The following is a 17,063-nucleotide window of genomic DNA, read 5'->3' as shown; positions in this document are numbered from 1 at the left end:
GTGTCTGCCCAGAAACGTTCAGCAACTAGAACATGGCATTTGTTTTTCATCAATAAGTTACTGTTTCCGTAGAGATCACAGTCCTATCATCATTTTAAGAGAGTTAAGCTGAAATACTGTCACTGGTTCAATTATCAACTGCATTAGGTAAATATCCAGCAAGACAAAAGGATCAGTATTTGAAGTCTTAGTTCAACATGAATTTATTTCACTACCATGTCCTGTCAGGGCAAGTAACCCTAATGCATGTTGATTACTTTCTATACAGTTCAGGGAACTGCTTTTAAAGGAGATAAGTCATCCTCCATGATCTTAAATTCCACACCTTCCCCCCGCCCCCCCAAGTACACTGACTTAAAAAAAACCCAAACCAATCAAAAAATTCTTCCCTCTAGCTAAATTATACAATAGCACTATTAACCTTGGTTAAAATCTTCTTTAAAAGCGTAATTACCAGTAAAAAAAATAGTAAATTACCACACATTTCTGCTAGGGTATGCCAGTTTCACTTTTTCTGGAGCCAAAACTTTTTCAGATCCCAGTCTCCTTGGCTTCTCAGAGGTAGTAAGCAATTTTTTCACTAGCTTAGATACAGTGACACTGAAAACATGCCTCATATTTCATAGAATTGCACAAACTTTCGAACAAATTACCCTGTCACATCCCCAAGAGTATCACTCATCTAATAAGACTGACATAATAACACAGTAAATCCAGTCAACAACCACCCAGTGTTCTTGCAAACTACTTAGTTTATCTTCACCTTAGAACCAAAATCTTCAGTTGCCTGAAAAATCAATTTGGTCTTAAGAGAAGCTCTTTGCTTCATATCGTATTATTTCAGACTTCTTAAATTGTATCAACATTTCCAAACCACCAACTGGATTTTCAGCCCTCAATAATTACCTCTCCCATTCCCCGAGATTCTAGGGCAAGAGCTTGAAACTCATGATTCATCTCATCCACAGATCGAACCTGTAGAAAGAAAAACAAAAGAGTGCTCCATTAGTAAAATAGATTTTCAAAAATTGAGTTTGTAATACTCCACAAGATTTTAGACAACTGAAAGCACACGCAAAATCTCAACCTAGGCTGAACATGAGTTTAGATTTTGTGAACGGATACAGTTAGTGGCCAATTTAATGCACCATGCTACTAACATGCAAGAAATTCTGAGACACTCAAAAATTTTCATCTTCATATATCTAGATGGGTATCACTCACTATGGAAACAATGACCAATATTACATTTGCAACAAATGCCAAAAAAAGTTAAATTAAAGATTTAGACATACAATATCCTTTGGAAAGGAGACGACCCATCACACACAATGTTACTGAGTACACTTAGCAGCAAAGAAAAGCTCAAGACACGTCACAAAAGCTACTAGCAATGTGTTGCTTTTAAAATCTAGTAACTGACTGCATTATCACAATTTCTTGTGCTTTCTTCCAGGAAATAGCACTCCTCCTCTGTGTGTTGTCTTTTTTTGTTTGTTGTAAATATGGAACATATATTACTAAAGCAAGAGTTGCTGCTGCAACAAACCACCTCCTTTTCCATGGCATGCAGACACAATGCACTGGGTGCATTCTTTCCTGAGAAAATGGTTTCCACAAGGAATTTTCAAAGCTGTGACAAGCTTAGAAAAACAAATAAAAAAGGGAAATTCAGAGTTGTTTATCCCCTTCCCTTCTTTCTCAACAGTGAGATGCAGCAGGGTAAAATGGTGAAGTTATTTAAGTTCAAAATAAAATCTAAGTTTCCCTCCCAATACCAGTCTCTCCTGAGGAGTTAATTCCACCTAGTAAACCCATCTGTTCACATTAACAAATAAAACAAAATGAAGTTACTCCATACAGCTGATAACACATTAAGATCACTTTTCAAAAAACAGGCAAAGAAACTATCTTGTGCTTTTAATATTCTGGTGCAAACAACTTTTCCAATTCTTTCTTAGTGTTGGAAAAGTGTTAATTAGCTGTCAATAGATGCTCTAGTCTCAATATTCTAGTCTCAAAATACTGTTATTGCCCTATAATCTATAAGCCATTAACTTCTGAGGTTGAGTGCCTCTCTATTTTTGAGGATGAAATTTCACAACTCAAAGAAACATTCCCTCAGAAAGAACAATATTTCAGTTAAGATAGATTCTGAAACCAGTTCCCAACAATTTCAGTGATCTACTGAAGAGCAAATTTAGTTTCACAGTGAATTATTGGGGGGGGGGGGGGGGGGGGGGGGGCGGGGCGGAAATCAGCACCTTGACCTTTTTCCAGTGCTGCTGACATTTAAATAAATTAGGTTGATTTTATTCTTTTAAAAACTGAAAGCAGATTTTCATGTATCCTTAAGAAAGCTAAAGATATTTTTTAAAATGAATTTAAAAATAGATTAGTTATAATTTACGTGAAAAAAGCTCTTTTTTATTAGCTCCAAGGGATAATCAAATCTTTGTGCATGCATATAGAAAAATTAACTGTAGAAGAGGAATTATTTAGAAAGAAAAAAATTAGAAATTCAAATTTTGAAGACTTCTTAATTTGGATATTACAGTTTCTGAAAACAGAATTTCTTCTATAGATGGTTGAGAGAGTTGATCATCTTACCATAGGCCACTCCCCATGCTGAAGTTATGGACTTTAGTTTCAATTATCAATCAAATAGTAAATTAGATACTTCTGTCTCAAAACGTGGTTTTGTTCTAACAGTACCTCTAAACAAAATTTGTGGCTAATGCTTGCCAAACTGTATTTACCATAAACAATACCCAAAATCACTGTTAGATAAAAAACCAACCAAGCTTGAAAGATGTTTACATTTTTTGGTTGTGGATTTGTTTTGGGGTTTATTTTTGTGCTGCAAGACCTAATACCAAATATTTTTCACAATTTAGCAAAGTTAAAAAATATGGCCACACACAGTTCCAAGTCTCTAAGAAAAGACAATCCAATTCCAACTGAATTCCTTTTTTTCCTGAGCAGTTCGGAGTCACCTCTAAGAAACTGAAATCTTCCAAAACTGTAAATAAACTTTAGTACACTGAACACCGATTTTGCTCACTGCCCCCCTTCTTACAAACACGAAATTTAAATTAGTGTTATCTATTGCTATCAGCAGCAAGAGAAATACTACAGTATTTTTTACTGCAGCAAAGAGGGTCTCCATTTCTCTTTCCATCAAAAAGAGCAGCCCACAAAATCCTGTCCCATATCAGGGATATATGCTTCACAGATCAGTTTACAGACTGGAGAATATACAGGCAGCACTAACATCTTCTGAGAATCTGCTTTCTTCAATGCTAGCCCTATCACTACAAAAGCATGCAGAATAATGACAACCAAGCTAGATCTACTACATATAAAGACATGCCCTCTCCCTGAAGGAAAAACTTTGGTTAGGATCTATATTACTAGGAAGTTTTATTTTCTCTAATTCAATGCCAACATTCACCCAATTCATATGCTCGAGAAATAAACATTTTTAATATACAGGTTTTTTACCTCAAATTCAGAATATTTTTAAAAAATTTCTATTTTTATTCATTCTCTGTCATCTGGAATAATTCATAAATCAAAAGAGGCCTATGAAACACTGTTCAACATTTACAATTTTTTCCTGGTTTTGATCGATTACGTCTTTTTTCTTGATTTTTCTCCCCCACAATCACTCTGAAGACTATTCTTTCTCCATTTACCACCTACCTGCTTTTGGGATTAGTTGCTAGATCTAATCTTAGTTTTCAGAGTCGAATGCTAATAAGCCTTTCCAACTAAGAGAAGCTGGCAACGGTCCACACTTCTGATACACATCAGATCACTCCTCAGGGCCCCCAAATTATGCGCAAATGGATACTACACACCAAAGCAGTCTAGGCATAACAATTCCTCGCACACGGCTGTTAAATAGATAGAACAGCTTACACATACCCACGAACTTTTCCCCTTTGACATACCAATAGAATATTCTGATCTTTTTCTCCTTCCATAGAAACTGGATACAACATACCATCATGTATTAGTCCATTTTTCATCACAGCATTAGGAATGAGATTTTAACACAGAGTAAAAACAAAATTATATTTAGTAGACTCTTTATCACTAAAGTTTAAACTCTCTCTCCCCGACATTTACAAAATAATTTCTTTTAAATCTAGAGGCCTACACAAAAACCTTCTTTTACTCTGTCAAAACTCCTAGTAAGAGTAGTTATCTCATTTCTACTGTATTTCACTACTACCTCACGCTATGTCCACAAGACAATCCTCAGTCCTGAATGCTGCAACATTCAGCCAATGAACTGAGTTCATGACAGAGCTAAGCACATCTAGGCAGCTACTGATGAACAGGACAGTCCTTCCATCCTTCCCCCAACAGCTTTTACCACTTCCCTTGCAATGAACTTGGTAATCATCAAGTAAAAGGTTTGATTCAAAAGGTTTTTTTCCTTCTTTTTCCGTGCATGAGAATTTCACCAGATCAGCCAGCTGAACTGGCTAAAACCACAGCAGCGAGACCACTAGATTTGACACGGCGAAAGCAACACGGAGAAACTGGTCTGGAGAAAGGTGGAGTAGGAGTACCTGCTTAGTGGCAGCTGGATGATAAACTACTAACATAAAACCATGTCCTGACATAACTCAGGACAGAGTTCAGGAGGCAGACTGTTGGCTGGATACTCATCTAGGATTACCGCAAGAAACACTGCTTAAAAAAATAGCCATTTCTGGAATTCAGGCACCCAGATTCAGATCTAGGGACAAGTACTCTCTCCAATAACCCTGAATCCGGCCAGAAATAAGCTTCTAACCATTTTCTTGCAAAAGCAAAGATCAGCCCCTTCTTTGAAAAAAAAGAAAGAAAAAAAAAAAGAGTTGGAGAAAAATAACGACAACAAAATATAAAAGAGAAAGATATTACTTCATTTTACACATCAAAAGTGGTTAAACCAGCTGACCAGAAAGTAGGAAAAACACTTTTTCTGCATTAAGAAATTCCAAATCTCATCCCTGCCTTCCCAGGTGAATACCCCAACCACTGTGACCCTAACCACCTGACAAAGAAAAGGACACATTTTGCAGTTGAAGCTGTGGTACTAGGCCAGAAATTTAACACAAAACACCTGGTAATTAAAGTACTGTGACTGGAAAGAAAGGGAAGCTGCTGTTCACATTGCAAATACTTCAGCCTTTTTGTTTTGCTGAATGACTTTAACGCAAAATACCTTTCTAACAGTTTTCTACAGGGGTGGCTCTTCTGCAGCATTTATCTTACATATGATATACGCTTATGGCAGAGACTTAGCATTACTATAAAGTTAAACTAATCTAAGAACACAAAAATGGCTACATTTTAAACCCAATACATAGCAATTCTGCCAGCCCTCCATTAAGTCAAATGCTGTCTTGTAAAGTCGTGTCAGACACTTGACTAGGTATTAAAAAAAAAAAAAAAACACAAACCACCAAAACCCCAAAAACATTTCAGATGGTAGCCAGCTTGAAACTACTAAATAAAAATAATATTTTAATATGAATTAAAACATTAGACACAAATCTAGCAGAGATTTATAACAAGGGACAACAAGGGAAAACTATGCAAGCCTAAACTGCAAATCCCCAAACCTCTATTATGAAATACTACGGTTTAGGGCTGTATATAGGGATTTCTACCCTAGAATATTTTGCCAGATTACCTAAAATGTCCTTATTTTAGTTTAGAGGCCAGCCGATAGTGCATCCAGATAACAAAAGCTGTTGAGCAGCTGAACAGGCAACTACTGGAATCACAACTGAACTGTTTTGTAGTAGTTACAAAATACTAAATATTTTGTGTAACATTTTGAGAAAACAAAGCATTTGTTTGATTAAAGCTGCCTTTGGCTAGATGCATCTTCTCATACCTCTCTGAAGCATCACGGAACCAAAGGTTCACTTACCACCAAACTGGTTAATAAAAGTTGCTGCTCCAGAGTAATTCAAAGTCTACAGGTATGCCACGTTTTAAAAAGAGGTAACATTTGCTGAGGACCATATGGAACAGTAATACAACTGCAGACTTAACTAAATGTTCCAAAACATGCTAACTCCTTAAGCAGTCCGAATAAACAAGATGTTAGGCATTTCTGACAAAACACTTAGGTGACCAATTTTATGTTCTAACACATATTTCCATGGTTATAATCTCAAAAGCATAACATCTTCCCCCAGTAAGTATTTAACAATTTTCATTGCATTAAAATATAATGTTCTAAAATCAACTCAAACTTTTTGCAGGCAAGTGAATAATTTTTCAATCCCTGTATTTTAGGCTTCTTAACTCATGTTCTCAGATCAAGCTATACTGACCCTTAATACATTCAAATACTCTCAACAAAAACAAATACAGTTTATCAATTCAGTTGGCCTGGCTCAGCAATCACTCTGGATCTTAATGTTCTTGTGTTTTACTTCCTTGTAAACTTTGTATTGCAAGTCTGAGAAGCAATCCTACCAGTGCTGAGGACACTAACAATGAAAAAAATGAAACTAGGAGATTTCAAGGTAGGGTTTCTGCAGTATGTAGCAAAGGGGGAAAAAATACATACACTCAGCAAAAGCACTGTCCAGTCTGCTGAAAAAGCTAAGTCACAAAGGAGCAAGGTGATCATAAGAGCTGACACTTGTATACACAACACTGACTAAATGTTTTGCTTGCTTTCTTTTCAATAGGAATAGCAGTAATCTGGAAACATGCACACAGGAGAAAGGAATTTCCTAGGTTTTTATCAACAGCACATATATATATATCTATAAATATATATAAAATTATGCTGGATAGCATCTCTTAAGTCACCGCCAAGTTTGGAAATTACATATCTACTTGCAACAGACCATACAGAGCAAGCATAACAGGACACAACCTCCCATGAAGAAAAGCAGAGGAAAATGAAGCACATCTTGCCACCTGTTTCAGAGCTACATGATGGTTCATTGGCCTAAGACAACTCAGGAACCTTGGGTTCCGTTCCCAGCTATGGAATGAAACATGCCAAGAAATAGTTAATTGCACTCGTTCTCCCTGAACATGAACTATTCCCTCGTGCAAGAAACTTATCTTTTCCTTGCACAGGCTTTCATGCCTGTCTTCCCACCCAACAAGTTCAAGCTTTGCTCTAAGAGTGGCAGAACTGTTTAGGCACAAGTTTTTCTAAACTACTGTCAGGTGCCCTCAAGCTCAGGATTTTAATCCCTACAGTCAAATACTGGTAGAACTACCAGCCTCACATAAATTAATAATAATGTGTCTGTACTGAAACCAGATTTTATAACTATTTATAACAGTTACACTGTTTGTTCCATTTGAAGAGCTAAAGTGATATATTCCCAACATAAGTAGGGCATATAGTTTATACTAAATAACTTAGCAGGTTTCTCAAAGTCTTTTAATCGTGTAAGAAATTATCCACTCAAAAGAGTTTCTAAGAAATGTACAGAACAGGAAGTCAGGGTGACAGATGTTGCAGAAGTTTGTAAAATAAAAGTCTAGAGAAGAGACAGTAGATAAAAAGTTTATAATTTTATAAAATAGAAAAATCCCATAAAAACTTGTCCAATTAGAGTTTTTGTAAACAGGAAATTATTTTTAATATTTAATTAAAACAATTGATTAAAATAAAATAATATTTATCAATTCATATTTAGTTTATTGTTTAAATGAGCTACAAGAAAAGGTAATTCTTTAAAAAAAAAAGGAAGAAAAAGGGCTGACTGGTCCTTTACTGCTTGTAAATCAAACTGAAGAGCTGTCTTTCACACAAGAAAATGTACAGGTTTAATCTTCAATGTGAAATACTTCAGGTGTAATCCCATCTTGTTTGGTGCAACTCTTCACCTTCCCCCACCGCACTTAGACATGCGTATATTATTCTGCATCTCTCACTCCAATGTTCCTGCATAAATATACCACAAACAAAAAAGACAGACAGTAAATATAATCCAAAGTTCGAAAACAAAGCTGTGAAATGAAATTTGAATTGCAGTTCTTGTCTAAACACGCTTATTATTTAATTGGTGCCGATTACTTAGTATATGTACATGACAAACCTCTTTGTTCTAATTTTAAAAACCTACACTTTTCTTGTTAAGCTAGTCAGTTAGCATCACCTTCTTATAACAGAGTAATAAGTGCTACCAGTGATGTAACAGAAGTTTAGGGGAATTCATGAGACAAATTTCTAACCATTATTGTTCCATTCTACACTGAAAGGCTTTGTGAGTAATAACACTACACAGCTACTTCTACAAGGAAATGTGACATTAACTTGCTGCATTGCTGTTTTGAGACATCAGCCTTCGCTACTTCGTCATTATCTCTTATTCAAAAACTTTATTTAGTAAGTTAAAAAACAAAAAACTTGAGTGCTCTCTAAGCAATATGCTACAAAAAAAAAAAAAAAAAAGACTTAAAACTTTGCTTTTTCTGAAGATGAAAACTCTGTATAATCCCAAAATTTATCTACACACAAGCAGGAACTAGGGACAATTTATCTCAATATGTATTGTAGTGATTAATGAAACATGTAACTCATTCTAATAGAGAGTCAACAAGCTTTTCTTAAATGTGTTAACAAGAATCGGAACAATTAAAATGTACAGGCCTACAATCAAGTAAAAATTTCCATAAATTAACTGTCTACATTGCAATCAAGGTTTTTTTGCTGATGTGTTTTCTTTAGATATCTAAATTATTTTCATTTTTCTATTTGCTTCCCGAGAATCCAAAACAGAACATCCCCCCACCCCCACGAGAAAACAAGCTTTAAATTTGTGTTTCAAAAAATTATGTATTTTTTAATACCACCTCAAAAAGAATGATTTTAAGGAATCCCATGGAACATAACTGATTTATAAACAATATAATTTATACCAAGAAAAAGATTTTGTACATATGTATATACACACACCCCCATTAAAAGTGGGGCTGAGGAAATGACAAAATTCACTCTGACAGAATTTCCAGGAAACAGTTTTGTGTTATTGCAGCACTGGTATCAGAAAAGTTCCTCCCACCCCCAGCAATTCTGGACACACAGCATTCCCCTTCCTCAGACCATTTACTTTCATTTTCTTTACTCCTGAATATGGCAGATGTGTTTACAGTAACATTCATTTTTCAAGAACATAGTTTTCAAGAATACTAGATGCAAAAAGTGAAGTTCCGCCAGTAATTCTCCTGCCCAGAAGTTTCTAGCATCATGACTTCTTCCTACTCGCAGTCCAGTACCCTTTGAACAAGCTCTGTTGGTCTTTTTTTTTTTCCTCCAGCAGGCAAGAGGAAACCAGGAAACACCAACACAGTCTGATCTTCTCAAAGTGGGTGCTAAAACCAGAGATGAAGAAATGGAACTACCTAGTCTTTAGGCAATTAATTGAATCATGGGTAGTACAAAGAAGAAATTCAGAACTTTTAGACTTCTCACTCCACTATGAATACCTAGTTGTTCGAAAGAAAGCTGCTCATAAAGCACACAACTTCTCTGTATCACCAGCATAAACTGGCAGTGAAAAAACCCAAAAGTTTCAAATATATGCCAGCCTGCTTCAAAATCTACCTTGATTCTTCTAGCCTTTAAACTCTGCATAACCTCAAGGACAGCCAGAGAACACTAAAGCATGTTTAACATATTTTAAAAGAATTACTACAGGGAAGCATATGTGTTTTCTACTTTATCTGTCTATAGCAGGGAAAAGGACACTTAAAGAAATTGCTGTTATCAATTCTTTCAGCTGTTTTCTAAGGATGTTCTCTTTGGACAATATGTGTATTTAAACTAACCACAGATTGCCTAAAAGCTGAAAAAAAACAGCCAACTAAAAACCTACAGAGACTACTTCTAATTCAATAAGCCTTATTTTCAATTCAGTAAGACCAGCCGCTTAGCCTTGGACATTAATATCTCATTAAATGTTGGCCAGCATAGTCCTTCAAAGGAAGTAAAAAAAAAAAATCTAGAACAACACCGAAGACTTTATGCTGATGACAATTAAGCTACTGGAAATAAAGTAGGCTATTTACAATTCAAATTAAAGTAATAAAAGCTTTGTAACAAAATTAGTTCAAAGACTGGCTTTAATACATCTGTGTTACAATGGATTTAAAACCAAATTCTTCAACCTTTTCACTTAAGCCAAAAATTTAAGAGCACTTATATGTAAAGGCAGCTATCAGCACGTCAACAGCAGAACTTAGGGTAGGCAGAAGCAGTAACTGTAGACACACAAACAGAGACACACATTTTTGAACTACCATGTTCTAACAAAATAAAGGAAGTGATCTTACAAGCAAAACTTCTGATTAGATGTGTAAATTCCAGGTTATTCATTCTCATCCAAAGTAAAATATTCCCTCAAACCGTTTACCTGAGTACTTGCTGCCCCCCTGCTTCCCTTCACATACTTACCCACCACTTTGCTTTGCTCCCTGTGAATTCCAACCTCTACTGCCTTCCTTAAAGAGGAAAAGCTTTCACTTAACTCTTCCGTTACCTTCACAAAGATACCCAAGGGCCCTTATCACCCTGACTGTAATGTAAACTGTACCAAACCAAGGTAGTGCAGAAAACTAAATGTAGTTCCTTCATGCAATAAAGCAGTGTCACACATTTCCATAGGCCCCAACCTTAATCACATGAAAAAAAGAAACTACATTCTAAACCTGCAGATAAGAACTTAGATTAAGCAAAATAACACTGACCCAAATTTAAAATATTTTTATTTACTGGACACCTTGAATAACAGAAGAAAGTGGATAAGAAAATATGAAGAAATATACTGCAAATGCAAAATGCCTGAATGACTACATGCAGCCTTTTCTTCCCCCCGAACTTACTGGCTCCCACCACCTTATCCTTGATGTCGATGCAAAAATCTCCTAGAATGCCTAAAGCAAGTTTTAGCTTTGGGACAAAACTCCACAACCACATAATAATCATGTCTGGAACGAGGCCTCACTCGTAATCCTACCTAGAACCTGAAGCACATGGGAATAAAATGCAAAGAAGCTTCAACTGGCTCTGTAAGCAGCCAGCTCGGGTCTCTGGTTCCCATTATGTCAGGCTCCAAGGTGCACGAATACGTGTAGGTTGCTTCCAGCCCACGTTACCTCCAGAAGCAGTACTACCATTCAGATTTATGCTGTCAATAATTCCTCACAGACCTGAACCAATTCCGCACAGAGCTATTGCTGCACAAGTATACAGGATAATTTATCTATCTGTAAATCAAAGACAACACGCAGTTGACCACATGCTATTTGTTTTGCTGTAGTATCAAACCAGAGCCTCCCTATGCTAATTACTGAATAAGCACTAAAGTACAAAGGACTGTGCTTCAAAGAGCTCTCAGTCTAAGCATAAGGCAATTTACAAAGATGGATACAATGAGAAACTGAATTGGTAAAGTAAGAATAAAGTAGTCATTCACATTAAGACACCCAACAATGCGTGAATGCCAGGCATTTGGAGACATCAAGGCAGGTGAAAATGTAAAGACTAACTCAAGAAGTATGTTGGAAAGCATAAAAAAAGCTGAAGAAAGGACAAGCACGCTTGTGGATATACTTAATAAAGAGAAAACTAATACTGCAATCCACAAAGAGGGGGTAGCAGTTCACAGCTTGATAGCATATGAGGCAATATGCAGTGGGTGGGAATTGGTCAAGTATCTCACAAGCTGAAACTATCAGCCGCAGTTCGAAATGTTGGTGAAAAGGTCAGAAGCTATGCAGATGCATCAAAAAGACAAATGTGATTGGAAGGGGTGATTAAGGAAAAAATACGATGTCTATTCCACACACTACGTGCTTGAAACTACTAAAAATACAAATCAAGTATCTGCAAAATTCAACACTGCGATTTTCTTCTAACTAGGGAAGAGATTTAAAGTATATCACAGAAAAGTTCTCAATGCTTTTCTTTCAGTCGAATTACATTAAAACACCTTGCAGTATGTCACCACATATCCCTTTTTAGCTATTTCAAATCAAAGAGGGGGGAAAGACATACAAGTTGCCTCTTTCCAGCTGTCTGCTGCCAGAACTGTGAGAATCACAAGCAGGTAATAAGGTGATGTCTCAATCACGCAGGTTGCAAGACATTTATTTTTTTTTTAAACACACAAAAAGCCACAACCTTAAAATTAATCTGAAAAACTTTTGAGACTTGCTCCAAATTATACAGTACTAGTACGATGGAAAAATCTCACCAAGAACTTAAACAAGGTTGTTTTAACAGGGCATACAACATTTTCCAAAAGCGGAATCAAATGCCCTCCCCCCAGCTCTCCCCTAACCACAATGGAAAATCCTTCCAGTCTAAGATTTCCTAGTTTGTGAGGCTTGAAAAGTTTTACTAATTTGCAAGTTTGAGAAGCTGCTTAAATCATTCATTAGACATTCATATCTGGGTTTGTAGTTAAGTGGAGCTAAATGCTACTGCAAGTCATTGAAGAAAATAGCAAAATAAAAAATTAAAACCACTGCAAACTTAAACACAGAAAGAGAACACATAATAAAGTTGTTACAGAACCTGTTGATTGCAGAAACAGAAATAAGTAAGTGATCTTCAGAACAGCTTCAGATGGATGTTACATTTACAGGGAGGAGCAGCCATCAATCAGCTAAGATAAAACTTGAACTTTTATTACAGTAGACTAGCAATAAAAGGAAAGTATTTATGTGCTGCATAGTTGCTTAGCACTTGAAAAAGTCTTAAAGTATCTGTTTATGAAAGTTATTTTGAAAACACTTTAAAATAGTTATATTTCACAATTATAGTTTATTTTTAAACTTAAGTAAAAGTTGCAGACAAAGTTAGGAAATAAAAAAAATATGGACTGCAAGCTCACTTAGATTTCTAGGGACAGTTTTATAAAAGGAAGAACTAATGATTCAGGAAATGCGACTCCCACTGTAAGGTCAGGAAACAGATGATGTTGTTCCCAATTTGAATGATGAGATTATGTTCATTGTTCCAAGGGATGGCTACATGACCGAGGTCTCATATGGGAAAATTATTTCCCAATTTCCATTGCACAAACATATTACCATATCTTATTTGAACACCAAACAAACCAATCTTATTGTTTAAAATCAAGGCAAAATTTTCACTAGAAATTACCCATTTTATCCTGGAGACAACAACGTTAAACATTTGCACATTTTACTAGTTTAACAACATCCACACATTTTCTCATGGCTGTATTAATTGTAATAGATCCCCATGGAAGTCATATTGAATACTTGCAAAAACTGGTATGTAGAGCATCTCCTCCATACCACAGAAGTGCTAAAAAGCTCTTGAACTCAGTAAGACTCTTTCCTTCCTCTCCACCCCCCCCCCCAAAAAAAAAACCGATTTTTCTTTGTTTCAGCTGCTATTCACAAAACTTCTCCAGAAGTCTGTAAATTCTAACAAAAATAAGTTACAGCAACTGCAGCTCAACGGAAGCTTTGTGCAAAGACACAGTTTATATTCTTTTGTTTATAGTACTACTATCCTTCAGATGCTTTGGAAAGGCTGCTACAATCGGAGCACTTCTCTGGCATTCTTTTGCTTATCAATTCTCGTTTCTTCAGGATCTGACAAAGGCTCTGGTAGACCTAGCTGCAGGACTCTATGAAGTTTTCACCATCAGTTCCTACCCTCTTCCTTCTACTGGAAGCAGAGAGAGCAGAAGCAGTAAAGAACATGTTAAAATTCATATCCTGATGTATTTAGCTTGAACTGCTGAAGTGCTTAAGTACCTTTGCCATGAGGGAGGGAAGTAGATAGGGCAGATAGGGTAAAAGGCAGGACAAATAGCTTGGGCAACATCACACTGCTGTAGTTCTTTCCTTCAGCACATGGGAAGAACATTTGCAAGTACTCTGACATCCAAGAACATATATCCTAAGCTTCCCAAAAACCTCATCTCTGTAACTCCAAGTATTACGGACTGCCTGCTGATCACTAAGCCTTTGTATCCTAGACAATTCTTCATTACAGAAGTGATGTGAATTAATGACAAACAGATCACTAACCTATCTGCAGCCTCATGGGGATGTTAACAAAAGGATGATGCCACAGTGGACAGTGGTCTTCCTCAGATGCTGTGCTGAGGACACAGCCTGAAGTGCTTTTTTGGTCTCAAAGGGAGGAAAAAAGAAGTCAAAAACCCAAGCGAGATAATTTTTATACTTAGTTCATTATCCTTTATAACTCTTTCCAACGTTAAATATTTTAAAGGAAGATGAATGAGACCAGAGGTGGTTATTTCTGTATTAAGAAGCTTATACTTAATCCTGTCAAGTCAGTGACTAGATGCTCACTGCTGATTTTTGGTTATCTCTCGTGCAAATGAGTACTCCTCTAGCCTCTGCCCTCCCTTATGCTGCCAATTATTCTGTATAGCCTCCCCCTCTGCCAGCAAACTAGTTCAACTTTCCAAAGTTTTTGCCATATGAGTAACTGCTGTCCATCACCAATTTCTGTTGCTACAGCTGAAGCAACCTTAAGAAGTACACAGACAGAATGCAAATGTTAACAATATCACACATTTCTGTGCCTCTTATTCTGAAATGTTCTATGAGCCAGTGATACTAGTTTTGAGTCAGAGTGGCTAGTTAAATTTAGACACCAATGTGTCAAGCGTACACTTATCAAAAAGATTTTTCCATCTCAACTAAGTGTTGAATTCCATTCAAGTGTGGTGTGTTTGAACTTCCTGCTCTTCTCTTAAATGTGTGTGGCACCTGAAATTTTTCTATCGCATTCTTGATAATTTCCAATTCAGCATACATTAAGCCTCAGTACTACCATGGAACTCCAGGACATCCCACTTGATCTTTCCCTGTGCTATCAATGGCCTCTAATGCTACTGTGTATTAACACAGAATAGAACATTTCGGTTAGAAGGGACCTTCTAGTCCAACTGCCTGACCACTTCAGGGCTGACCAAAAGTTAAAGGATGTTACTAACAGCATGAACTGCCTTCCAAATATTGCCACATCACTGATAATTCCCATAGTCCATTTCTCAATAATCCCTTATGAGCGACACTGAAAAGCAATTCTTCAGTCTTTTACGCAGAGTAAAAATTAAATATCCTACTAGACAAATAATTATCTTTACTAAAGACATTGTCTTGCCTTATGCTTAATAAGATGTTCACTTCTTTTGAAGACATTTCAGATGCCTTTCAGAAGACCAAGATAATGTTGCCCTCGTCTTCCCAGGAATTCCTTTCTTGGAATTAATCAAGTATATTCATTAACTTCTTTTTCTGACTGTTACTCAACTTCTTTAGCACCTCAAATAATTTGAAGATTCTTCAAAATCCATCAGTGGTTACAGCCAACTTTATCTGTTCCTCTTAAAAACAAATTGCTCACAACAACTCCTCTTTCAACTCATTTCTATGTACCAGTCAAAAGTATCAGGTATCTTCCGGTACAGAAGAGAATACAAGGTTTTTCCATGTTCTGTATTTACTTGAATCCACCTGTTAATGCCTCAGGCTTATGCAAGTTTCCTGTCAGAAGACTAGTAGGGTTTCACAAGATAATTTATGCAATCCTTATTTTCAATATATGGAAATTTGTTATTTTTTGTGATTATTTTAACTTGAAAAATCCCTGCTGAATTTACAATTTTCCATTTCTGTATTTTACTTTCTATACATTTTAAGTTCCTACTGAATCATTGGGGCTAGAGCTCCACTGTCTTCACAAAAATATGGTTCAGTCTTGCTCTATTTATCTAAAATGCTTTTTTATTACTTTGGCATTGTCTTACATTCTTTGACTGCACTATGACATGCTAAAATTTATGTAAAATCCACAGTTTTAAGATATGCTTAGATAACGTGTGTTGAATCAAAGATTTCAGTATCCTAATTTCTACTTCTTTTATATATCTATATAACAACCTGGGCAACTAGCTCTACATGGTCCTGCTTGAGCAGCAGGGTTGGACCAGATGACCTCCAGAGGATCCTTCCAACCTCAACCATTCTGTGATATTTATCTACTTTACTTGCTTCTATTAATTTTCTTTCCAATTTTTCTCTAAATGCATAAAAAAATTCTATCTTTCACATATTCATCTACACAGATGATTCTGTCTACCAAATACTCACAGAACACAATTGCAACTAAACTCCTTCCACAGTTTGCACAAATTTAGATTTTAGAAAACCCATTTCTTTAGTACTTCTAACCCGAGTCATCTGTTCTTAAAAAAAAAAAAAAAGAAAACACAACACAAAACAGTAACTTGTCTTAACAAAAACCCTGAAAACACTGGTACACAGAGAACACTCAAATCAAAGAAACTGCAATGGAGAAGTCTCCTGACCTGTACTTGATTTCTCTTAGTTCATATTGCTAAGGAAGAATGGGAACAGTGAAAAATAGCAGAACATAAAGGCGGTACTGATTACAGTAAGTTGGAAAACACTATTTTCACATGGGTAACAATACATAGCACAGTAAGAGTAGTTGCCCCTTCACTAAATCTTCATAATGCGTAAAACCATGGTAGCACTTTAAAAAATAAGAGTATTTCTCCTGCATCCCCCATTCAAGTTACCAGAAAACATGCATGGGGTTCATGACATTTACCTGCTGGAGGAATGCAGAAATATTTTGATGGACCTAACTGATTATTAAACAAAGCTGCTGATTAAGACATAGCCCTGATTCCCACTGGCGATGGAAAGCAGGTGGCAGAAGAGAGATGCAACTGTTACTCAGCATTTACTTATCAGTGAATAATTTTATCTATACAACATATCAGCCTTGTGAAATTCTAGTGAAAACTGCCACAGTTGCCTGTATAACAGACTGAACACTGGCAAGGAAAAAACCAACATTTTCATACTCAGGAAGTGTGTTCAAGTGGACAAGTAGAATATTGTAGAATTTTGTATTTACAGAACTGCTTTACAGTTTCTGTACAAGTGTAATACAGAATGTGATACAGCATGAAGCAGGATGTCAGGGGAAAAGATTTTTTATTTTGCTATGTAGATCAGAGTAAGAGGAA

The 17,063-nt window shown here is 36.2% G+C and overlaps 1 protein-coding gene across 10 annotated transcripts in view; it reads right to left on the bottom strand.

Moving 5' to 3' along the window:
* Nucleotides 1-17,063, bottom strand: part of PUM2 (pumilio RNA binding family member 2) — a 77,187-nt gene that overhangs the window by 47,143 nt on the left and 12,981 nt on the right. For all 10 annotated transcript variants that reach the window (XM_075497855.1, XM_075497857.1, XM_075497860.1 and 7 more), the window contains exon 2: nt 907-975. In XM_075497855.1, coding sequence (XP_075353970.1) covers nt 907-957 — 51 coding nt within the window. In that variant the 5' untranslated portion in view covers nt 958-975. The remainder of the gene's footprint in view (nt 1-906; nt 976-17,063) is intronic.

The sequence above is a fragment of the Mycteria americana genome, chromosome 3 (assembly GCF_035582795.1).
Source record: "Mycteria americana isolate JAX WOST 10 ecotype Jacksonville Zoo and Gardens chromosome 3, USCA_MyAme_1.0, whole genome shotgun sequence".
Lineage (NCBI taxonomy): Eukaryota > Metazoa > Chordata > Aves > Ciconiiformes > Ciconiidae > Mycteria > Mycteria americana.
Note: the sequence above shows the minus strand (reverse complement) of the source record. Positions and strands in the feature narration are given on the sequence as shown.